At 37.2% G+C, this 25,596-nt stretch overlaps 1 protein-coding gene across 1 annotated transcript; it reads left to right on the forward strand.

The window, feature by feature from the left end:
- The first annotated feature begins 799 nt into the window (after nt 1–799).
- Nucleotides 800–24,169, forward strand: pitpnab (phosphatidylinositol transfer protein, alpha b). Its single transcript, XM_084400210.1, has 12 exons — nt 800–1,244; nt 8,392–8,422; nt 17,063–17,208; nt 18,829–18,920; nt 20,179–20,186; nt 20,442–20,516; nt 20,616–20,699; nt 20,773–20,850; nt 20,983–21,093; nt 21,992–22,114; nt 22,743–22,827; nt 23,800–24,169. Exons 1-11 carry the CDS (start codon nt 1,228–1,230, stop codon nt 22,788–22,790), a joined length of 813 nt encoding a protein of 270 aa, XP_084256336.1. The 5' UTR covers nt 800–1,227; the 3' UTR covers nt 22,791–22,827; nt 23,800–24,169.
- The last annotated feature ends 1,427 nt before the right edge of the window (nt 24,170–25,596 follow it).

Below are 25,596 nucleotides of genomic sequence, written 5' to 3' on the forward strand. Positions count from 1 at the left end.
TCATTTTCTGAGTTAGCATTTGACTGTTTTTATTTATTTTAAGGAATACTGAATCTGTTTTTGTGCAAGTGGGATGAGTAAATGCATGCTCATGCATGCTAGAACTACAGTAACCATCATGTTTACACACAACGCCTCTGAACCTTATTACCGATTTCTCTCAACATGGGGACAGGAGAGCTGTCAGTCAATAAATGGGAAAACAAAGTAACTTGCGTTACTTATTTGAACAATTAACTTATATTATGGTGTAAATCTAAAAGTAATGCGTTACTTTACTAGTTACATGAAAAAGGCAATCTGATTACGCATCTTGCGTTTGTCAGGATTCTGAGGAGGACACAGATGCAGAATGAACAGGGGGTGATATTTATTAACAGATTCTATAAATGAGTCTAAATGAAAGAATAAATAAAATTACATGCCGTTATCCCTTCATCATCATATTTGGGCGTCCTTAAAGGGATAGAACACACACACACACACACACACACACACACACACACACACACAACGGTCCCTAGAATTAACTAGCATTAAAAGGTTTGCTGAAAGTCTATGTATGACATTAAACGAGAATGATGATCTGACTCCTTATTAAAATTATAAATCAATTAGGATTAGCTACTAGTCCACTGCAGAAACAAATAGCCTACACTGGATCAGGTTTTGAAATACTATAAATAAACAGTGTGAACGGGAGACACAGTCTGTGCTTTGAGAAATGTTTCGGTGGAGGGCAAATCAGAACTACATGAAAATAATCGGATGGTGGGATCTGTCTCCAGATGTGCTATAAATAGACTGCACCAGTTTATCGTTACATAATTTGTGACAGATTGTAATTTGACTGGTATAGACATGCGACCACCAGCTGTTACATCACAAAAGCGACCACTTCAAAGTCAGACCATCCATCAACGGTCGTCCCAGTTATAAAAAATAAATAAATAAATAATATTTACATTAAAGCTGACCACGATTACCCCCTCCTCTGTGACGACATCACTCCTATGTCACGGCATCAGGGGTTGTCGTTAACGCCCCCCTCGGCCCTGATCAGGAAGTGAATCTGTGGGAAATAGAAAAACGGTCCCTAGAATGACATAGAAGCGGGTGAGGTGGGGTAGACCGAGACACCGGGACTAACGCAGGACTCGACACCAATTTGGATTCATCCAGGTGCAAAACGACGTAATCGCTGAAAGGCATAAAGCACCGGAGAAAATGCTCATTAAAGAATTGTAAGTGCAGCGTTATTTTTGATCTGATTGTAGAGCATCCTCTGTTCATGCAGCGCAGGTACCAGAGGCCATGGCGACATTGTAAACTTGACTTTCTGACAGTTCACATTTAAAGCCCTTGATCGCAATTATTTTTCAGGCATTTAATATACAAATGGTTTTGGTGATATTTATCATTTTACCTTGGCCTACAATACACTTTATATGTGTTTAAAACGTGTCTGTGACGCTTTGGCCGGTGCAATTAAAACGTTTTCTCTTGATAATAATTATTATTAATCAATTAAACGCTTTTAAGAGGATTTTTGGAACAAATATATCATCGAGTGAGTTTAATTGTTTCTTCATTGTGTTATTGATACGCTCGTGAAGGTGAAACGGACCGAATTGAGCACACCGCGTTCCGATATTAAATGGCGCCTGTGTATTTATACTAATACTTTCAGAAATATCCCGTTCATTCATCTCCATGTGGCAATGCGATAGGCCTATATATGCCATATTCACATTTTCAGAACAACTGGTCGCGTTCACCTTGCGCATGTTTCATTGAACCGCGCGACTAACTACTTGATAATACTCCAACCCTAAGTCCCCCGTCATTCACCTTTGAAATATTAATAACCTTTAACTGCCCACAAACAGAAGGCACCGTCAGAAAGGTCACTGAAACCATATGAGGCTCTCTATTCATCTCAAAACTGTGCAGTGCGTATGATATCACATATTTTCTGATGTCAGTGGTAAAAAAGAACAAACAAACAAAAAAAAAACCTGGTCTGTTTGTTGGTTTTAGATGGGTTTTGGTTAGTGTGTGAATTGTTCAATGACTTTAAAATAATTTCTGTCAGTAATTTTCTGGGAGCCAGGTTTGTTTTGGCGCCCCTATCGTCAAACTATCGTAAAGACGTTTTCAACAAACAGGCGATTTTGTTATACATTTATGAGATGTAAAACCACTGTAATAAAGTGTAAAACATGACTGTAATTTTGTATGACCGATTTACATAACGATAGAGCAGCTGTTGCTATGGTTACTCGCGCAAAGCTGAATTCTGTTCGCGTGCGTTTGTAGGCTATAGCACATTCTGAGTAAACTTCTATGGTGACTGTGTAAACCTGTGTTCATCTGGTTATAAGCTGGGAGTTGTTGACCAGTTAACACAAGCAAACCATCTTTTTCCTCTCAGCAGGGAAGGCTACGTTTTAAAATGAAAAAGGAAATGGTTTTAAAGCGGACACAAACGCAGTGCACATCAGGTTTATCCTAATGTTTGTCCTTCTGAAATACCATTTTCTCTTAAATTCCACTGTCGAGGTGTTCTTTCGTGCAGGAAAGCGCACACACACGTCTTCGGGATGACTCAGACACGAGCTAAATCCCTACAACGCGACGCATGTAACAAGGACGCGCCGCTGTATTATCATCATCTGTCATACACAGGCATCTCTCTGACGTCACTTTCAACCACGTCATGGAGGTTTTGAGAAATAGAGAGGGCTTCGTAGAGAACGAGATGTCCGTTCTATATATATAAAAAATGCAGCATATTGGTTTAAAGAATCATGAATTATAGTTTCAATTTTCATATTTTGGAAACTAGCCTACCGCAATAACAACCAAATAATAATAATTGGCACGTTTATTAAGAGGAGCAGGTTCTCTTGGCTCTAAAGTGGATGCTTGTTGTAGCCTACACCTCAGGTCCCTCAGGGTTTGCGGTCCATGGTAGGCTACTTGATGCTTCCAATAATGCACTAAAAAATTACTTTCAACACTAAAAATACCCTCGGGTGAAGAATTAGACCACTGAAATTGGAATGTGGTTTGAGTTTCAGTTTTGATCAGTTGTATTTAATGCAGATTACTGTCATATTTAAAATTCAAGCTTCATTATTATACATGCAGCTTTTATGACCTCATATTTGAGAGATTCATGAAATATTTGTTGTTTTAAATCAACAGTCGCGATAATCTTTTTCTTGCCTATTGTGACATTTATCCAAATGAAACGTTTTTTCGTATGAGAAGGCAGCGCTTTTGATTATTGTCATTTGCTATTGCTGTGATGTCATGTGAGTGACAGGTGTCCCGCCCTCATGCCAGTAGAGATGTTGCCTAAAGAAGTTATTTTGATTACGAGGCCACATGGGCACATTTAAAAAATAAATAAAGAATGATGTGCACAGATAAATCATTTATAATAAATACATCAATATTCCATAAAAATACAAGACTTGTACATTTTTATTTCATGGTGACTTTAAAAATAATTTGTCACACCACACTAAATGACACTAGTGAAGGTAAAAATGGTGATAAACTTAAAACAATTATAGGATACGAGATACCGTTATAAATGATCCATGGACATATTATACTTCCACTACCTACATTTAAGGATTTTTGCTTTTATTAGACATTAGTAGTTTGTGTAGGCTATGTGAGCTAAAGCAGTGACCTCTTGTTCTGTGTGTCTCTTACTCACTTTCCTCTGATCCAGTTTACCTCCAGGATCCAGACACAATGTCTGCTGGGTCTACTGATCTTATCTGCCATAAAATACCTTTTTAGTCACTCATGCCTCAACGTCATGGCAATTTTACAGATTATATGGGCGTTTCTTCTACTATGATCACTTCTGGCCTGTGGAATTTTAGAAAATAAACTCTCTTAAAACACTTTTCACTATCTCACTATAGTTTAATTAGTCTCACTAACAATATCCAACATATACGTACATTCATCACTTTGTCATTTTGACATTTTCTTTCCTGAAAATGTCTTACTAAGGCTAATTTATAGCTTTTATGTATCCTAAATACACACAATTAAATAAAATGTTTACACTTTTGACTTTATTCAACAAAATTATAGCTTGACCTGAAATGATGTTTAATAAAAATAAAAATAATTGTGTTCATAAATGATTTTTTTCTTTATTTTATTCTCACATCATGTCTCATTTCATTTCAAGTTCTTTATTGACAACTGAAAAAACTTTACTAGTGGAAAAATAGTTGGTTGTGGTAAATGATGCCACAACTACGGGATAGTTGAAAATATATTTTTCACACAATAAATATCAAAAAGTTTTATGATAGTTTAACTTTAGATCATCAGTTTTAATGCAATGATTCATATTTTCACAATGGATTTCCATGGTTTAAGATTGAAAGTCTGGCTTTAGGACAAGTGTGACATAAAATGTATAAAACGCATTAGAAAAGTTCCTAAAAAATAAAAAATTTACCTTCATAAAGGAAAAACATCATATATAAAATATCACATTATTATGTCCTCATCTCTGGCTGAATGCAGTTTATTTTAGCTATATAGTAAAGTAGAGAAGCTGACCTTTTCTCTGAATATTGAATTTCAGAATCTATTTGTAAACTTGATTGTCTTGTTACTGAAACAATAAGTAAAGCCTGTCTTATACAGCGAAATGCAGCCATGCAGGCAAAGGCATTTATAATGCAGAAAGTAGCCAGGGTGTCATCGAGTACATGAGACACCGAATCCACCATGGTGACCGATAGTCCCTGTTCAGGACACAGGCAAAGCTCCGGAGGGCAAGGTGACTCCTGCTATTAGCAGATGCTAACAGAAAACAGTAAAACACACCTGTGCGACCACAGCGTTTGATAAATGGTGGGACTTCACACTGAGTTTATGAAGCATCTGATATATGGTCAGGACAAACTTCCCTCAAGTACAAAGCATAAAAAAAAAAATCAACCTGTTCATAATCAATATTTTTGACTTGTTTTCCAGGAAAAATATCAAAATCATCATAACCATACATTCTCATCAACGTATGAACTTCTAGCCAAAGATCTTGTTGTACATGTCACCATGAAATAAAAATTGACCATTTAAAAATTTTTTATGGAATATTGTGGTATTTTTTATAAGTGATTTAACCGTGCAGAGTGTGCACATCATTATTTATTTTAATTCATGTGGCCTCATGATCTTTAATCAAAATAACTTCCTGTCCCTCTTGAGGCAACGTCTCTTCTCTTCTCTGATGACGTGTTTACTGGCGCGAGGGCTGGACAACCTGTCACTCATATGACATCACAGCAATAGATTGCTCCACATGAAGTCTTTGTTAAAATCATGAATTGAGAAATCTAATTTTTATTGATCTTTTGACATATAAGAAGTCATTGTACTATAAAAATATCCTGTAAGTTTCAACTTCCTCGGACAAAAAAAAGCTTTTGTTGATACCATGCTTAGACAACTACTCGTTTCGGATTTTGTCACATTATTTCCACGTAGTGTGACCAAAGATCAACGCCTACTTCTACATAATTGCCTCTTTTGCCCCGCCCACCAATTCATGCATGTCATGTAGTTAGTAGTGCTGCCTTCACTTGCTATCGGAATTATCATAAATACAAATTTCCTAGTTAAAAAATGGACATGAACACCCTCTCAAGTCATGTTTACCACTGGGAAGCTCTGGGAAAATTCGCAAGTTCCCGAGTTGGGCGTTCCCTAAACTTTAAACATGGTGGAGGGGAGAACGATTGTTGCTGTGACTGGTTTTCTTTATTCGTTTTTTCCACAACAGCTACATCGCCTTGTCTTGTCGTTAAAGTAGTGTCAGTAAGACGCTGTTCGTTTGTTCGCTTCATTTTACTGCAAATTCATTTTTATACAAGGCACAGTTCGACGCAGGCTTTTCAGAGAGAAAAGATGATGCAGTGCCAACTACATTGGATCCGACAGTAATGTCGCAACACACAAGTGTGAGTAACAGTGTTTTCACCATGTGTCACTATTGCTTTGGCTGATACAGATCGTTTGATATGTACTGAGTATTTAAACTGTAGCGCCGCAGTCAAACTGTGAATAGTTTGATTTGTTGTTCTTCCCTTTGCTTCGGGATTTATGGGGTTAATGCAAATGATAATGTAGGCCTATACGTTTTCACTTTATCAAAAAGGATAAACTGTGAATAGCCTATAAGAACGACAGTGTGAAAAACAATGGTACATTCATTCATAATTCCATTTACACAAAACACTGTAAGTCATCTTTTGTCAATTATAAATGTGGTAACTCCAAGTACTTATAATACGCAAAACTGTTACACAATCATAGCAATGGGCGTTTACTTCCAAGTCTTGAATGCCCATCAAAACAGAGTGTTCGAAAGAGAGGTTCAAAAACAGGATAAAAAAATAGCTTATTACTTCTAAATTAGGATGTTTTTTGATGTAAAAGTCTTGATAACATTATAAGTGGATATCAGAGAATATTCTATGTTTTTTTTTTTTTTTATTGCAGTTCATGACACCTTTAAAGCGTAAGAACCAATTCATCCAGCAACGAGGGGAATCATAACTTTGCAAACTTTGATTTAAAGCAAAAAAGTTTATGAAAATCGTACACAAATACAAAGGTACAAGACTGTGTACTTAACGGCTTTGGTGAGCGAAGGAACTACAATCCCATGATCCCATCGAGAACAGCATAATCGAATAAAAAATATAAAACTACTAAACAAATATAAACAAATATTACATTTTTGAGAGCGTAGGGAGATTACATCATTCGTAGTGAATAGGGGCGGAGCTTAAGAGCTCATTTGGCATGTTTTGCTTGTAGCGAGACTCTGATTGGTAGAATTTTCTGTTCAGAATCATGGGTAATATAGTTTGTCACCACATATTCTGATGTTGAAGTTGAAATAAACGGAGCAATTCCATTAGGGTCCTCACACCATCGGTGCTCGGGCCCTAATAATGCAGGCCGACGGCTTTAACAAAAGCATATAGGCCTACTACCATTGATTAACAACCTCGTAGCTCACTGCAGGGTTGTCTTGAAAGGTTTATAGGTTATCGTTAAAAATCAATTTTCTTATGGAGGAAATTAATGGAGTTTTTATTTCTGCAACCCGACTGTTGCACTCTATAGCAGACCACAGCGGTCCAACGATCCAGTAAATTTCCGATAGACTAAATCAAGTCCAGTCCAACATTTTTCCCATCTTGTTCGAAAAGCCGATTCAGTCACGTATGTGTCACAATAGGAAAAGACTATCACAACTTCCGTTTCATTTTCCGACTTTAAAGGTAAACCTGGTCCTTGACCTCCTAACAAGCTCATGCTTCCTGTCAGAGAATGCCTCATAAGTCTGATGTAGACAAACCTGAGGTGTGTGCGTTCATGTCATAAGGCAAATAATGAGAGCGCTCTGCTGGAATGGAGCGCAGTAGTGGTGTTGTCTTACTCCTGAGAAGTATTGATTATATATGCAAGCTGCACAGAGTTTGGTACGCCGCCAACTACCATCCAGACACAGTACACAGATATTGGAGATGCTCTTAGGTTTGCTAATATGAACAGATTCATTTTGTATTATAATACTTTAGGCCACTATAATATAACATTTGTTGAAGAGACAAAACTGTAAATTTCTTGTCTATTACCACCCACTGCTACTTATACCAACGACGGAAATAAGCGCTGTTACAATGCTTTGTAAAGCTGCTTTGAAACTATCTATATTGTTAAAAGCGCTATATAAATGAAGGTGACTTGATCTATATTTTGACAATCTATATACTTGATCTATATACTTGACAATAGCTAAATATGTGGGAGAGCGTTGCTATAGTGTGACGATATTGTATTGCAATAGGTAGCACTTCAAAGTCAATACCAAATCAAACCTAGTCAGCACATTATTTGTAATTGAAATGGTTTAATGATAATATGGTTATGGTTACACTTAAAATAGTTACATAAAAAAATTGCCTTGAAACGGAGGGTATATAACACTGTTTTCTACTGTGCATTGAAAATTATTCTGATCTTTATTGGTGACCAAATCAACTGTCAAAAATCTAGTCAAAATAGCACATTATATATACAGTATATATATACATGTGTGTGTATAATAACAGTTTTTTTCACAATATCACTGTTTTTGCTGTTTTAAAAGCTTTCAAAAACATATGGGGATGTTGCATATAGTAGGCTAGTTCTAATTTAAGGAATTGCCAAAATAATGGCAGAAGTAAAAAGCATCCTATAAATTTCTAGAAATGTTTTAGAGATGTAACCACATGATAAAGCAAACATGCTCATTATTGTTTAATTGGTTTTCTTTCTCTTTTGCAGTCGAGTGATCCTGCCGATTTCTGTGGAGGAGGTAAGTGCAAATTTAGTGTGTGTATGCGAGTGTGTTTGTGTACAGCACGCTGTGAACGCTGGTAATGACACTGATCTCAAACATTGTTTTGGTATGTGTGTGCGGTATCAATCGCTGATTTGCATGTGTTGAGTTCGGATGACTCAGTCTTAGCTCGTTTTGACAACAGAAGAGTCACGATGTAGTTTCGTGATGCTCTCCATGTGCACTAAGCCACAGATCACCGTCGTTCAGTCACTTATGAGTCATTTATCTCAGCAAGAGGATGAATCTTTCTTCTCTCATGCTGTTTGATACCATACAGCCCGTGCAGAACCACTAATCATCACTTCTCTTAGTGTGTGCCAGCATTAATAACTGTGCTTTTGGCCTAGTCAGCAATTCTCACACTTTGCTTCCTCTCTGTCTCTCATTCTTTCCTCTGCCCAATTCAGATTCCCTGTCTCCCAGTCTCCTCATTTCCCATGATCCTCTAGCGTGTCATTCTATTCAGTGATCTGGTCGTGAATATCTAATGAGTTACCTGATACCAACTCCTTCTGCCTCTCTTTCTCTCTCAGCTTTTCTCCTCGTCTAGCCTCATGCACATTTGTGATCTGTAAAAAAGTTTAATTCAGATTTCACTTTTATGTTTGGGTTGGCAAAAGAAGTGCCAACCGCCAAGAGTGGTGCAGATATGATGTCAGAACCTGGAAGTCTAATTCACCGCAGGTTCCTTCGAGATCTTCCTATGGGGTTTTATAGTCAGGTTTTTCCATTTATAAGTAAAATAAAGCCGTCAAAGAACAAAATGTCAAAGTCTAGTCAAGTTATGTTTACCACAAGCTTAATTTTACACATAAATCCATTATAAAACCCCATAGGAAAATCTCCAAGGAACCAGCGGCGAATTGGTCTTCCGAGTTCTGATGTCATACCTGCTAGTGATGCGCGGGTCGGCTTTTTTTCCAACCCGCGGGTCCCGCTTTTATGAAATTATTTGGCCCGCCTCAGCCCGCCCCGCACCACTGTATCTATTTTTACAACCCGCCCCGCCCCGCACCCGCGACCAATAAATAGACAAACTAGGCATTGTAATGTAAATGAAAACAGCCTTTATTTCAGCCTGAAAGTGCTTGGAAACATCGCCCTGTAAACTGGCAATAACAGACGATTCTGAATATGAACCATAAATCAGGTCATATTAATAAGATAATGATTTAAACATTTTCAATATTTACAAAGCAGCGTTTGTATTCATCTAATTCATCATTCACCTTTTTTTCTTTTAATTATGTAAAATCCCGACCTCAATTTCTCCCGAACCTCATCTTCCATCTTCACTTTTATTTCTCCGTCTTTGTTGTTGTGGCTGGCGGCGGGAGCTGCTTGGCGCGTGCTGCTTTGCGCGAGCTGTGTCACGTGACGCCAAAGGTTTGGGGAAATCACGCAAGTTGCATTGCTACGGCCTTATCAAATAACCTACTAAAATATGATTAGATTGATATTCCCAAATATTTAATATAGGCTGGACATTGCATGCAACATATGGATTTTTATTTTATTTTGTTTAATGACCCGCCCCAACCCGCCCCGCAAATAAAGTGACAATTTTTTGACCCGCCCCAACCCGACCCGCGGGCTACCCGCGGGGCCCGCGGGTTATGAGACGACCCGCGCATCACTAATACCTGCACCACTCTATTATCAATTATTTTATACATAAAATGTGCAGCATGTAATTTATTTTTGCACCACAGTCTGAACAATGGTTGACGGGAGTGTGGATGATGGAGATCACTGTTTTGGCAGGTTTTGCAAATATTACACACTGCACCTTTAAGATCCAGTCAGATGATTAATCATCTTATCACATACAGTAAAGCACCTCAACTGCTTTTAGACTACCTGACTCCAGCATTTTATGTCTCTTTAAATCATATCCAAGTAATCTACTGGTATCTTTGGACCTAAATGTGCAGGTGGGATCTGTCCTGGGGGACAAACCCTCTCTCTGGGCTAGATTAAGCAAATTAAAGGGCTGCTTCAACCTTGTGAGGCCCCTCTTTTCATCTGCTCTGGTTTTTACACACCTCAGCATATTCCGCAAAAAAGTACTGTCAGCCAAGATCCATTTAGATTATAGTATAATTAGTTCTGTCACATAAAATATGTATAGGACGAGACATTTTAATCTAAGTCCTGTCAAGTCAGAGCCTCCTCCTAGCACCCAGTGGGAGTTTAAAAGGTTAAAAAAGACTTCTGCATTGCATTGCATTGATTTCATTAAGACAGCACAATTAAATGGATGTTGAGCAGATTGGATTCAAATTGAGTTGAATGAACCGAGGGTGGGTGAACATATCTAGTTTCACTCTTTCATCATCATTTTAACTGATCAGTCTATGTGTTTATTTAACCTATTTTACCCAAAATGCCTGCTCTTACATTAAAAATGACACAGATTGAGTAATTTACATTTTAGGACCAACATTGTTTTAGGACCAATAGCGTCGTGTTCCTCAGCAACACGCAGGGTTGTTCTGTCCCTCATAGAATCATACATTTTAAAATGAATCAGTTGAGTGAATGATTCAATAACTTATTTGTTTCTCTTCTAAATGAATCAGCATTTTGAACGAATCGTTTGATGAATAATTCAAACTCATTCATAAAGACACTCACTTGTTGTCAGCTTCTGGCACTACTAACACTACTAATAAACAAATAATGTGACTAGAAGTACAGTAACCATTTGTTTTATTTATTTCTCTTAAAATATGTTTATTTTTATTTGTAATGCAGGATTGATGAAGACATTTAAATGAAAAATATTAGAGAAATTGAGATATTAGAGAAATAAAGTTTCTTAGATTGCTTGAGTAGAAAATATCAAGGATGAGATCTCACATTTCAAGAACAAAGAATCATGATATTATATTAATTTGGCCTCTTGCTGCAAATTTATACCATCTGTACCCCCCATCTTCATAAAATTCCCAGAATCACCACTGGTTATTAGTCTTTATGGTTGCGGATACAAATAAACGACAATGACTGGAACATTATTTTGAGCACTGAGAGCAGCTCTTGTCAGATAAGCTCACATGAATTAAAGCCTTGATCCTTCATCTGCCTTCAGGAGCCTTAAAGACACGTTTTATTTGGCGGATGTTGTTTAAAGCAAGAGGGTAAAGTACTATTCCTGGAGTCCATTCATTCAGCAGGGAATGATGGATTAAGGACGCTTACTTGCTTAAGGGGGCAGCTGGGCAGTTTATGCCTCCTTGTGACACTCCCTCATTTCCACTCTTTTTTCCTCTTCCTTGTTTAGAATCATACACACACACAAACACCATGAGCTGTCTGTCAGTGTAGACATGCTGGCGCGTGAGAAATCCTTTCTGTCTGTTATCCTGTCGATTAGTCTGAGCTCACATCTTCTAGCTTGTCCATCACCATCAGTGGACTATAATCAGGGCTTAACCAGACTTTCTTATAGTCCACACATATCACATGCTGTTCATTCAAAAAGATTACAGTTTTATGCAATGTCACTTTAAAAATAGATATATGGCACACAAATACGAAAAATAGCACATCCGCTGCAGACGAGACCCTGTCCGATGCTGTGTGTGTGTGTGTGTGTGTGTGTGTGTGTGGTGTGTGTGTGTGTGTGTGGTCTGCAGAGTGAGTGGGATGTTGGTGTGTGATGTAGGTTGGATTTTCATAGAGTGCTGCAAAGTGACGCATACTGCTACTGGCCTCTGATTGGTTGAGAGGAGGAGAGGAGAGATGAAGTCTCTGATTGGCAGAGGAATGATGACACTGCATGTAGAGAACCACAGTCTACACAGGGAGCATGAAACCTATCTATCTATCTATCTATCTATCTATCTATCTATCTATCTATCTATCTATCTATCTATCTATCTATCTATCTATCTATCTATCTATCTATCTATCTGTCTGTCTGTCTGTCTATATATCTGTCTGTCTATCTATCATGTATGTCTGTCTAATGAGTGTCACTTCCTTCACCTCCTTCTCTTTCTTCTCACCATTTCTCTCCTCTATCTTGCATTCTATAACTGGTATTGGCAATCTTCTCTGTGTCGTCATTTTCTTTCTCCTGTTCTCTCTCACACATACACTTATGTGTGAGGGCGGTGTATTTAGGGATGAATACCCGCATTTAGACAGTCAGGCTGTTTCTAGGTAAGATTCTGAATGTGTTTTAGGCTGAATCTCTGCTGCTGGCTCAGCTCAGACTCTAAGTGGAGGCTGCGGACATTGAGCATGTGTGTCAGGACATTAAATCTCTCAGTTTAACACATCTACCTCACAGTAAACCCATTTTACTAAACAATATCTGCAGATTTTCTCTTTTTATATTGTCATGACCATTAAAATTTGGGGGCATGTGCCAATTGTGAATGTTTTTTTTTTTTTTAATGATTTATTTTATTTATGCAGTTTTATAATTAAGCTGCAAATTTATTGTAGGAAATGGCAGAGGGGACCCTAGTTGGAAAACAAAGTAATATATTTTATATTTTTAAACTATAGATGCAGAAAGTCCCACTATATTTATGTATGAAATAGTGTTTGGGGGCTATTACGTGGATAAATGTTGGAACTGGAACTCTGCCCCCCTTGAAAAAAAAAAAAAAAAAATGCTTTAGCTATGTCTAAATCTCCAGTTCAGTCGCATCTTTTGCAGATCATCTGCTTTAAATGGAAAATTAGCGTCATTAGTATCATCAGCACTTTAACGACATGTTGTGTTATGGAAATCAGTCAGAAGGCTAATTATATGATTCTGACGCAAAATGTACTTCATACACCGAAAATGATAACTTTTGTTGAGAAAGTGAGTCAGATGTTGATACATTAGCTACTCTGGGGTGCGTTTCCCATAATGCATCGTTAGCCAACTACAGTATGGTTGCAAGTTCCGTTGTTATCAGCATAGTTCAACGAGTCTTTGTTTCCCGAAAACATAGTTTTACAGCATCGCAAAGTTGTGTGGTTCAACAGCTCTTGACCTGTTGTTAGAAGCATAGTTTCTTGTTTGCATGACATGTGGACTTAATAAATCCTTGTCTTGAGCAAAACAAGCAAGCTGACATTCAGTGCAATCTGTAACTTTTATTTAGAATACATACAAATGTAATTTACGTCTTTAAGTTTGTCAAGAGATTTAAAGCACCGTTTTTGAAGAGTGCGCATGTGTGAATGTGCTCTACCACGTAAGAACGAGTCTATTATTGAATCTGGAAATAGAGCAAAATAACTGAGAAAAATTTGAAATAGTCCTCAGATACCATGTCCTCAATTTATAGCAAAACATCTAGCATTAATTCGATCTCAACAGATTCATTAAAGGAGTCATAATGTTGTGTTACCTTGGATACCCAAATGCTCTATTATAGTATTTTAGGCACTTCTAAAAAAGAAAAGTGGAAAAAAAATCAACACAGAGCCCCTCAGACCCTTATTTCTAAAGGCATTATTGTCTCGCGAGATCTGATGCGATGTTTTGGCTGTCGTGGACGGTCATTATAATAATGCAAATGAGGGGCGCGTTGATTGGTTGCAGGAATGTATTTTACTACTTCCAAGCGGTACAAAAACATAGACAAAATACTGCAATAGCTCAATAAATGTGACGGCACTTATTGTTAGTGAAATTGTAATCACAACCAAAGAAAAAAGAAAAAATACACCATTTCCAGATACATTCTTACAGAAGCCCCACTAACTGAAAGCTATTTTCAAACTGCATGTTTTGCATGAGTTTGGCTAATAATGTTTAGTGGTATATTGTTTTCATACTTGCATTTAAACAGTTTTAGCCACTGAGCATGGACTCCTGTACCGTCACTACTGTAGCTGCTAGTGTAAAACAAAGTGGAAAGATGTGGCTAGCATTCGTAGAGTCCATTCCCCGTGTTTACCTCGAAGGTAACGTTACATACAATAGCCGCATTAGCAGTTAGCTGCTATTTGTTAACCACAGTAGAGCAATAAAAACACAGTCTTACCTTTTCAATTTCTGGCAAGTCCCTGATGGTTGGGATGGCACCTTTTCCCAAACGGAGCTTCGAGGCCAAGTTCGCCTGATACTGCCCCAAATTTGTAAAAGATTCCGGTGTAAAATGTTTAGCACACACACCTAACGATACGCCACTTGAAAGAGTTGTTGGAACAGCGTCAATAAAAATGAATTTCATCCACTGTTCCCTGATAGTTTCGTCCGTTTTTGGTAGATAAAACACATTTGCATGTTGTTTGTGGCAGTCAACCACAGAGCATCTCAGGTGTGCACTCGATTTCTCCATCTTTCTCGAGTCAACTAAACTGAATCTGAGGGGGAGAGGGGCGGGCTTCCCGCGGCATAGGTTTGCGGTGTCCATATTTGGTATATCCTCCCCCGTCTTGACGTCAAGAAGGGGAAGAAATCAAAATCTCGTTTTTTCGTGCGCGTGCACGTGGCCTATTTTACAAACCCCGAGGTAAACAAACGCTTCACTTTTAAATATCGGCTTCCCGGCCAGTGTATAATCATTATGCAATCATAACATACATTGATTCTCGTGGAAAAGTGAAATTTCTACATTATGACTCCTTTAAAAGTAGTTATTACTCCACCAACTGTATGACATCATTAACCAACATGGTTAAGCGACCAATTTGCGACAGTATGGTTTCGGGAAACAGTCGTGACTAGCTAGTTGATTTCTTCAGCGATGCAACATGGTAGTTAAAGGTGCTGAAACAACGATCTCCGATATTTGAATTTGGACTGCAGTACCCATTTCAACCACTAGTTGTCATTCTTACAGATTGCACCTTTAAAGGGGAACTTGGCAACTATTTCAACTTAATAAATCCGTTTAGAAATCATTTGGATGGTTAAATAACCTGTTCTGGTGAGAATGGTGACTTTCCCCGCACCCCCCAGCGTTCCCCGGCGGAAAACCAACCTTGCAACATGGGGACTAACGTCCCGGTATGTTGGAAACATAGTATATAAACTGGACACAGCGACCCCATAGGTTTCAACGGAGAAAAGTGAAGTCAATTAGAAGCTCTCACTTCCTGATGGCTGAGCGTACTGCGCAGACTCAAACTGAGCTTGACGACGTAGATGTGACGTGAGCAACCCGTCTGTCTTCTAGTAGCTGTGCCAAGAGAAATCTGAATCATTCCCTTCCGAAACTTGCAGAGACGGAGAGTGTGAGTAGGAGGTGTCCATGAACTAGGAGCAGGAGCAACTTTTGCTAAGTATTCTGATTAATTACTTTGTCATTTTGCCTCCACGTCCCCCCGATTGCGCGCAAGCTTCTCCTCCTGTCCATACGGTAATTTCTCTACTGTGCAACAGAGAGTCGCATGGTTATGACGCAATCGTTAGCATATTTTTACAAAAACTGCATCTACGGGGCCATAACGTAAGCTACAAGGTAATGGAGCCTTTTATACATTTTTGTGTTTCTTTAGAAATAAATAATGGACAAATGGAGTCTTTAAACGCCTCAGATGTAGGCTAAAGTTATTCGCTGTCAAAGTGACGCCAAAATGAATGGGAGTCAATGGAATGCTAACAGCAGGTGGGGGTCCGCTAATCAATGGCGGCACCCGGGGAAGCTTCAATGTTTTCCGAAACACTGCCCCCCTGGTTGGAAATAGGAAGTCTCTTGAGAACGAGCGAGAAACACGAACTGCTTTACGGCAATTCAACATAAACACACACGCCATATGATACTGTGTATGATGTATTACCCACCTCGGTAGACATAGCTCCACACGATAAAGTTGGCCGGCTCCCATAATAACAAATGCACATTAGCAGCGGTAGAAAGGGGGAGGAGGGTGCCGCAAGTGAGATTTTTTTTACTACAGTGTTGTGAAATATATGGCCCACAGCTGTAGGGGGAGCTCGTTGAGAAAACACGCGACAACAAAAGTGAAAATCAGCGAAGAAATGGCTAGAGTTGCCTTGTTCCCCTTTAAGCAGCGAGTTGCGTCGTTGTACGGGAAACGCACCCCTGATGGATTCAGTTCAGTGTAGGATTGAAACCGCTTACATGTATTTTTGAACTATTCATTAAGTCACTTGGAGTCATCCATTCAGGATCTTATCAGATTACACTGGTCGTGCTGTATGGATTCAATAAAAAGAACCAGTTCATAAGAGTCATTTGTTCAGGAATTGGACTAAACTGTTCGCTTAGATTGTATGTTAGTTTTTTTTTTTTTTTTGTGCACAAGATGTTTTGTGCAGTTATTTTGCTGTATTTTTATTGCATCACATTCAATGCAGACTGCAAACTTGCATTCCTTTATCATTCATCTGTGTCTGTGCTTATTTGCAAAGTCTTTTTGCAGTTTTTACTCAGTATGGTGCTGCATTGCATGTGTGTGTGTGTGTGTTTATATTCTAACTATATTCTCTACAGGATTATATGTGATTAAGATATGAAAGAGGCCATTGTTCTTTGACCAATCTGTTTATCAGCATAGATTAACACATAGGGAAACACAGAGAGAGAGAGAGAGAGAAACAGGAGAAACCAGGATTAATATATGACAGTGTTCAAATATAACTGAAATATAACTCAGATTGTGGAATGTATGTATTTCTCTGTCTTACAGTATCAGGTCGGGCAGCTGTACTCCGTAGCGGAGGCCAGTAAGAACGAGACAGGTGGAGGAGAGGGTGTGGAGGTGTTGAAGAACGAACCCTACGAGAAAGATGGCGAGAAGGGACAGTACACACACAAAATCTACCATCTGCAGAGGTACTCACACTTACACACACCCAGACACATAAGTGTATTAATAAAATGTGCTAGATTCATGTTAAAATAAAAAAAGAATGCACTAAAAAAATAGGTTCATCATTTCAATAAACCAGTATACTGTAACCAGTATGATCTTTCACACGTTTAGCAAAATATCCTGGTTATTTTGTCATTTTGTGGGGTTAGGTTAGGTGCGCAACTTTACCTCCTAGGGTTGCCTAGTTTCGCTAGAGAAAGCAAAAAAAAGAACCAGTTCTAGAAAAACAAGCCTAAAATAAGCAACTCCTGGTTTTGGGTTGTGGGACATACACACATCACACAGTCTGCATAGGGATTCCCTTTAAAAGGGATTTTGTTCCAGATTTCTAATATGTTCTGCCAAAAACACAGATTGCTTTTATTCTTTAAACCGTTTCTAGTCCCATTCAAAAACTTCCTTCTACTTTCCTGGCATGTAATTCAAACTGGAATTACATGCCAGAAAAGTAACAGTCCAGTTGTGGGTTCAGTAAATTATGTTTTCATTAACATTAACATTAAGTTCGGGAGGACCACGTTGAGATAAACTTCAACAACAGGTTTTCTTTTTACTGTACATAATATACACATATTTTATACTATATCTGATTATAAGTAAGTGTGAACTCGTGAACGTAATCTTTAAATGCATGCAGCTCTGGCACGAATAAGAGCACAATCTCAGTGGAAAAGAGCGCAGACTTACATACCTTTGTCACCACAGCGCTTGCTCAAACAATAAAGTAGTCATCAGGACAGCTGCTGGCTAAATTGATGCCCTAAGCAGAATTGTATTGTTTATAGTTCTGAATCTGTAAACACTGATCTCTACAGTAGCGATAAAAATCACTTTATGAAAGTAAGGTGACTCTTCAAATAAAGATTATATCAATTACATCGTTACACCAGTAGGTGGCTACAAGGGACTGTTTAAAAACATGTAGGCCTATTTTTCATTGAACATTAATTGAAGAGATTCGTTCAAACTTTTGATTCATCCAGTAATGAAACATGTGAAGTCTTTATGATTCATTCATTTACAATAAAGTTTCACAGGTTTGTGAACATACCTGAATGCATGGAATTCATCTTTTGCCTCTTTCTGGTGTAAGGGGATTTTTTTTTTTTAGCAACAAAGTTGGTGCCCTACGCAAACTGCGTACTCTGCGTATAGGGAGCGGCGGTTCTTGAAGTCTTACATTTTGTCCTATGAGTGCCAACCATTAACAATCCCAAATACGCAACTGTTTTCTGGAAAGAAGCCCAAAAAACACAACATGCGACTGCCAAAATCTATAAGCGACTATAAGTATAAGTAAAAAAAAAAAAAAAAGCCCACAGTTGCTTATAAGCGGACTTGGCAACTCTGGACACTCCCCTTGTCTGTTATTGGTCAGAATAACAGATAGCCCCACCCCAAACACTCACCATTGGTTGAGACACTGTTGCTATGTTCATTGGTTAAATTCCTCAAACAAACAGAGTAATTGGTTGGAGAAAGCATTTTAACAAAAAAGAGACACATTTCACTTTAAATGTGGTATTTGTAAAAAAATAAAAAAATAAATCTATATCTCATTTGCATTTTTGCTTTTTCAGTAAAGTCCCATCGTTTGTACGAATGCTTGCACCAGCATCAGCGCTGAACATTCATGAGAAAGCTTGGAACGCCTACCCATACTGTCGCACAGGTAACACACACACACACACACACACACACACACACACACACACACACACACACACACACACACACAAGCCTACATTTCTTTTCATGTGCTCTTTGTTCCTCTTGCTTTCTTATTATTATGCCTTCCTATCTGTTTCTCTCTGTTTCTCGGGCACTAAATAATTCACTGTTTGAGCTGAGAAGGAGTGGGGTTACAGCACAGGAAACTGAGATTATACTGACACATTCCCTTCACATCATTCTTACAGCCACATACATGGCAGACTCCCCATTTGCTGAAGTCTGTTCATCAAGATATTTGTAAATCTTGTTGCAGTGCTACAGTTTTGCTTTTGAGTAAACTGTAAAGAGTTGATATGGCAAGTATTGAGTAGTAATAATTGTTTTAAATGATTTAATAGTATTTAAAATATCGAATAACAAAATTATTTGTCTGATATCTTTTTTGGCCAGTTGTCCTCTAAATCTGTAAGTTGTTAGAAACAAAAAAAGTTTTCCAGCTATGACCATCTGTCAAAGTCAAGGTGCCTACAGATACAGTAACATTGCAGTGTGTCAGTGGTTTTCAATTAAGCTCCAGCTTCTACATTTCCTTCACAGGAAAGGTCCAAACATCTGTTTCAGGAATCAATATGAAATTTCACAAATATTCACTGCAAACGTCGGCAACCTTTTTTACCTTGTGTAAGAATAGGAAATAATACATCTTAAAGTTGCAATGAAATTGTAGTAGTGAGGGATCTTTTCTTCCGTGTTTAGACGTGCATCTGAGTGTAAAGTTGAGGAAATCAAGTTCAAAAATTTTGAAAACATTCAAAAATGTCAAAAATTTCTAAAAATGAAACATGCATGGATTAAATGTTTACAATAAGACCAATAACATGCATTTATAGGGTCAAGTTAAATGTAATGCAGACTTTTAGTATTTATAGCCTGCTTTCAAATATAGAATTTTTTTTATACCATTCTGATATTTTCATCAAAAATGAGTTTTAATTGAACAGAGATCTTTAATGAGTTGATTTATGATTTGTGACTGTGAAACCAACAAATTGATTATGAAAAATTGTGGGACCAATCTTGAGTTTTGCTATGGATATTATTTGCAGTGTTTTTGCTTCCAGGTTGAATTCATATGGACTAAGATGAGATTAAATAAAATTAGGAATGGTTTTAAATGAGACGTGCTGTTTCCTTGAACAGAAATGGTCTAATTTATATAATCTTTCTTTTCTAATGCCTGTCCTGCATCACTTCAGTAATCACTGTAAGTATGCACTGTTCACAAGTATACACACACTTAAGACTTTTTCTAGTACAACCTGTCATATGATTGAACAAACATGTTAAACATGTAGATGTATAGCACAAGCACATACAAACACTCACTGTTTGAGTGAAAGACAAGACAGTAACTTTAGCTGCAGTGAAATGAGAGAGGACGCACGTCAATACTGTCAGTCTAAAGTCTGTTGATCAGTTATAGTTTTATCAGTTTGTTCATTGATTATCTCTGTCTTAGAATGAGTATATGAAAGAAAACTTCCTCATCAAGATCGAGACGTGGCACAAACCTGACATGGGACAGCAGGATAATGTAAGTATTGTAATGCATGATGTTTGTGTGAACGCCACAGTTTTGTGTAAAACCTGACACTCATGTTTTCTAACATGATTGTTGCGTTCATCTGTATAGGTTCACGGTTTAGACCCAGACACCTGGAAGAAGGTAGATGTGGTGTACATAGACATCGCTGATCGGAGTCAGGTGGAGCCAAAGGTGAGCTTCACTTAGATAAAATAGTTACCTTCTCCAGTTACTTTCTAATATGATCAGTGTCATCTCTCTGTAGGACTATAAACCAGAAGAAGACCCCACTAAGTTTAAGTCTGTAAAAACTGGAAGAGGGCCGCTTGGTCCGGATTGGAAGGTATCTATAAGCATCCTTAATGACTGTGTACTGGTATACAATTTGTGTAAATGTGCATGCTTGATGTATGAGTGGGAAGCTTAATAATGGGAGATTATGTACTAATGCTTAATGGATTTTGAATCTGTGTAGAAAGAACTACCTAAAAAGACAGACTGCCCACACATGTGTGCCTACAAACTGGTTACTGTCAAGTTCAAGTGGTGGGGCCTGCAAAACAAAGTGGAAAACTTTATTCAAAAGGTAAGTGCGTGAAACATCTACATTATGCGATTCATATTGTATCACATGTTCTGTAAGGACTTATTTTGGCGCTCTTTTTTCACCTGTCAAATAGGCTTTGTTCAGATTGGCAGAATTCGTTTTGCCTTGTCTTACTCAAATGTATTTATATTTGTTATAACCTGATCCAAACCACATTGATATGCACTGCCAATGAAAGGTTTTGGGGTCAGTAAGATTTTTGAAATACTTTTATTCTGTAAGAATAGTTATTTAATTGATCGAAAGTGACAGTAAAGATATTTATAATGTGGCAAAATATTTCTAATTCAAATGTATCACTAAATCAGCATATTTTAATGATTTCTGAAGGATCATGTGACACTGATAATGATGCTGAAAATTCAGCTTTGATCACAGGAATAATTAAAAAAAAAATCATATATATATATATGTATGTATGTATGTATATATATATATGATTTTCAGCATCATTACTCCAGTCTTCATATATATATATATATATATATATATAAAACAAAAAAAGTTATTTTTAAACTGTAATAATATTTAACAATATTACTGTTTTTACAGTTTTTTTCTTTTTAATCAAATAATTCTGAATACTGACCCCAAACGTTTTTTGGGCATTTCGGTAAGGAGAGTTCAGAGAGTTCAGAGAGAAAAAGTCATTTTCCACATATACAAATACCATCATAAAATTACAGTTACTTATATACAAGCATGTTCGCCAATTCCTGACAAACTTTTTTAAATTATTATTATGTAAGTAAAATTGGTTGTGATCGCCATTTCATGTTGACTTTAAATTGGCATTTCATGGCATCTTGTGGACTTTAGTTAGAACTACACAAAATTCACCTTCCAAAATGAACTTTGTACCTCTTTCTTCCTTTAGCAAGAGAAGCGCTTGTTCACTAATTTCCACCGGCAGCTGTTCTGTTGGATTGATAAATGGATCGAGCTGAACATGGACGACATCCGCAGAATGGAGGAAGACACCAGGAGGCAACTGGATGAGGTCAGATGAGATGCCCTCCAGCAGAATTACATTTACACTGTCTTTGTCCACTATAAAATCATCCCTGATCTCTGTTGCTCAGTTTGAACTAGCCTTTATATGGTAATGATGAAAGCCAGTTACCCTAATGCGCAAATTGCTCTGAAATATTTTTGTTGTAGAATTTAACAGAAGAGTACAGACAATTTAATTCAATTGTTGTGAGATTGAGTTTTTGTTTATGTTCTGTTGTCACATTCGGCCCGCCACACATTTTCCCACAGTACAAAGACAATAGCGTGTAACAAGGCAGATGAATAATTGAATGTAGGTCATAATGAGGTCCAGTCGCTGTGAACAAAAGGGGGAGCAGAATGAAGCAGGTCACAGTTCAGCGCTCTCAGGTGCCGTCCAGGGAATGAATGACGTCATGTATTGGCGGCATCCCTAGTTTCTCACGCTTTAAAGGACTATCCCTGAAATCAGTGTCTCCTCCTCGACTCCCACAAGCGTTCTGTAATCTGTAAATCGATATGACAAATCAGGATAAGCCCTTCCTGAATTAAATCTTTAGCCCCTTCCTCTTCCGCAAGGAGTATATTATCACTTAGTAAGCACACATGCATTTTTCTCCATTGCTGTCTTTCAGATGAGAGTGAAGGATCCAGTGAAAGGAATGGTGGCTCTTGAAGACTGAGGCTGCTCTGTGTTTCTGAATGCTGCTGTTCATAAAGGTAATTCATGATCTTTAGCGCCCCCTAACGTCATTTACCTAACACAGCAATTGAGAGCTGAAAAATAATGTCTTATTTCCTAGTTTATGGACTCAGTAAACTGACATGTTTGCGCTAATATACTATAATACTAACATTAATTATGTTGCAGTTTACATGGTATGTATAGTGTGCACATTTTGTGTATGCCTAGAATACTCCCACAGTGCATTGCACTTGAACTTTCATTGCCATTGTGATGCATGGACCGGATGTAATTACAGCCACAATCTCTATTTTGACTTATTGTTTGATTGAACAAAAATGAAAATAATTTTTAAAAAGGATGTAAGAAATTTTTTAAATGAACGTATGTATTTTCAAGTTGATAACCGTATGCCGCTTACATGGATTGTGATAAAGGTCATGTTCTCATGTCCCTTTTATTTTTGAACATTTATTTATGATATCTATATACGGTATATGTAATTTATTTTAAACTTACAGTTCTAAAGTTTGGGGTTGAGGTCTCTTATTGTCATTTATTTTATAAAAAAATATGGTAAATAATGTAATATTGTGAAATATGATTACACTTAAAAATAACTGTTTTCTATTTTAATATATTTTAAAATGTAATTTATTTTCAATTTATTATTTTGAATTTTCAGCATCATTACTCCAGTCTTCAGTGTCACATGATCCTTCAGAAATCATTCTAATATGCTGATTTGATGCTCAAGAAACCTTTATCATTATTATCAATGTTGAAAACATTTTTTTTTTTTATCAATTTAATGCTTCCTTTTTGAGTAAAAGTATTAATTTCTTAAAAACTACAGTTTAAAAGTATTGACTCCAAACTTTTAAACAGTAGTACCAAACAGTATTTAGTAAGTAGCATATCAGTAACATAACTGAACTTAACTGTGGTGTTTAAGTAATTGAATTCTCTTGTTTTCTCTCTCTCTCCTGTCATTGAATCTCTCTCAGTTTAGGCGGAGACCAGCAGCATCTCTTCCCTCAATCAAATCAAAGCAACTTGTCTTTTTAATCGGAATCAGTCCTTCATCCAGCCCTATTCGTGGCCGTTTGTCCTGAGTATCCTCCATTTCCTCCTTTCAGTCTGACAATGGAGCACATTGACTAGTTAAATAAGCTATTACTTGTCTGGTTCAAAAGTCATGCCCACTTTATGAAGTCTACCTACTTTATACTTATTACAGGGACGATCAGCAGTTCGTCATTTATGATGTCAAATCTTTCATTTAAATCTGGAGCTCGAAATAATTGTGTTTTAAGATGAGTTTAATGTTAAGCAGATGATATTTGTGTGTGCGTATATATATATATATATATATATATATATATATATATATGAAGAGTTCAGATGCAAAAGCCTCTAAGTGCCATCTGAAATTTTCTTCTAGAATGATCATTTTTATCAAGCTTGTATATATAAGTTCAGTAATTTCACTTAAATGACAATTAATAGGTAATTTGCATTGCCATTTAAGTGAAATTACTGAACTTAAATATATGAGCTTGATAAAAATTATCATTCTAGAGGAAAATTTCAGATGGCACTTAGAGGCTTTTGCATCTGAACTCTTCATATATATTCAGAATATCTATTGGCAGTGGAGTTACTGTGACAGGTGTACAAACAGGGTTTTTAAGTGATTGTTCTCCTATTTTTTTTTTTTTTGCGGACCAAGACGTTTTTTTTTCTGTTTTGTTTTAATCAAGTAGTGAGTTGTTTTTGTTGCTCTGTTTTAATTTTATTCTACCCACTTTTAAATCTATTTACCAGCTGATCCAAGCTGTAAGTGTGTCTCTTTATAGTATAGTAGCCTACTGTAGTGTACAATCACAGTCCCTTCATCCTGACCCTTATTTGTAACATGCATTGCGGATTCGTCTTGACTGGCAGCTGCTTGGTCACGTTATAGCTTCAGACTGCAAGTACAGTTCATATGTTAACGCAAAACAGATGGTTTATTATAATCAGCTCAGCATTGCTACATCAAACAGTATCACATTCTTGAAATAAGAAGTTAAAAGTGTTGTTTGTTTGTTAATCAGTCAATATGAATGGTTTTCATTGTCCTCTCTTCTCATGCATAATTGCCTTTTGTGTGATAATGTGCTATTTTGCTCAAGTTATTTTATTTATTTATTTTAATAAAAGAACAGGTGTACAGTAGGCGTAGCTCGCCCTCTCTCAGCTGTTTTTGATTGGTTTACAACATCAGGTTCCGCCCTCTTTAGTCAGTGTCTCGACCGTATTGAAAAGAACTTGAAGAGGTGACGCTAAACCTTGACATCTTTCATAAAAGGTTTATTTATTAATACTATTAGAGAAAATGTTACTTTTCCTGACTATTCTGTCACTACCAGAAGTGGTGCTCAAGGAGGATATTCATAAATGTATTATTTTTTTTCCGTCTCACCTTTATTTTTTATTGAAGGATTGATTTTCTTACTTCCCCTTTTATATCTTATCGTGAGGATAAAGATGCATTTATCCAGATATTAGCAATAATACCTCCTTTCACAAAACCTTCCAATCAACATATAGCCTACATGATGTGAGATAGTGACTTTAGGAGTGTATAGTCCACCCCCTCAGAATGTTGCGTCCTAGGACTTTAATACAAATATACTCTCACTTCCATTTGCTCCTAGTTTTATTGATATGGAATCGGCTAAGGAAGTTGAAATGGGTTGCGTATGGCTTTTTAAATCAGTCTTTTCTTAGTAACGTAATGTGTGTATGGATGTATGTGC

Source organism: Rutilus rutilus (assembly GCF_951802725.1).
Source record: "Rutilus rutilus genome assembly, chromosome: 25".
Lineage (NCBI taxonomy): Eukaryota > Metazoa > Chordata > Actinopteri > Cypriniformes > Leuciscidae > Rutilus > Rutilus rutilus.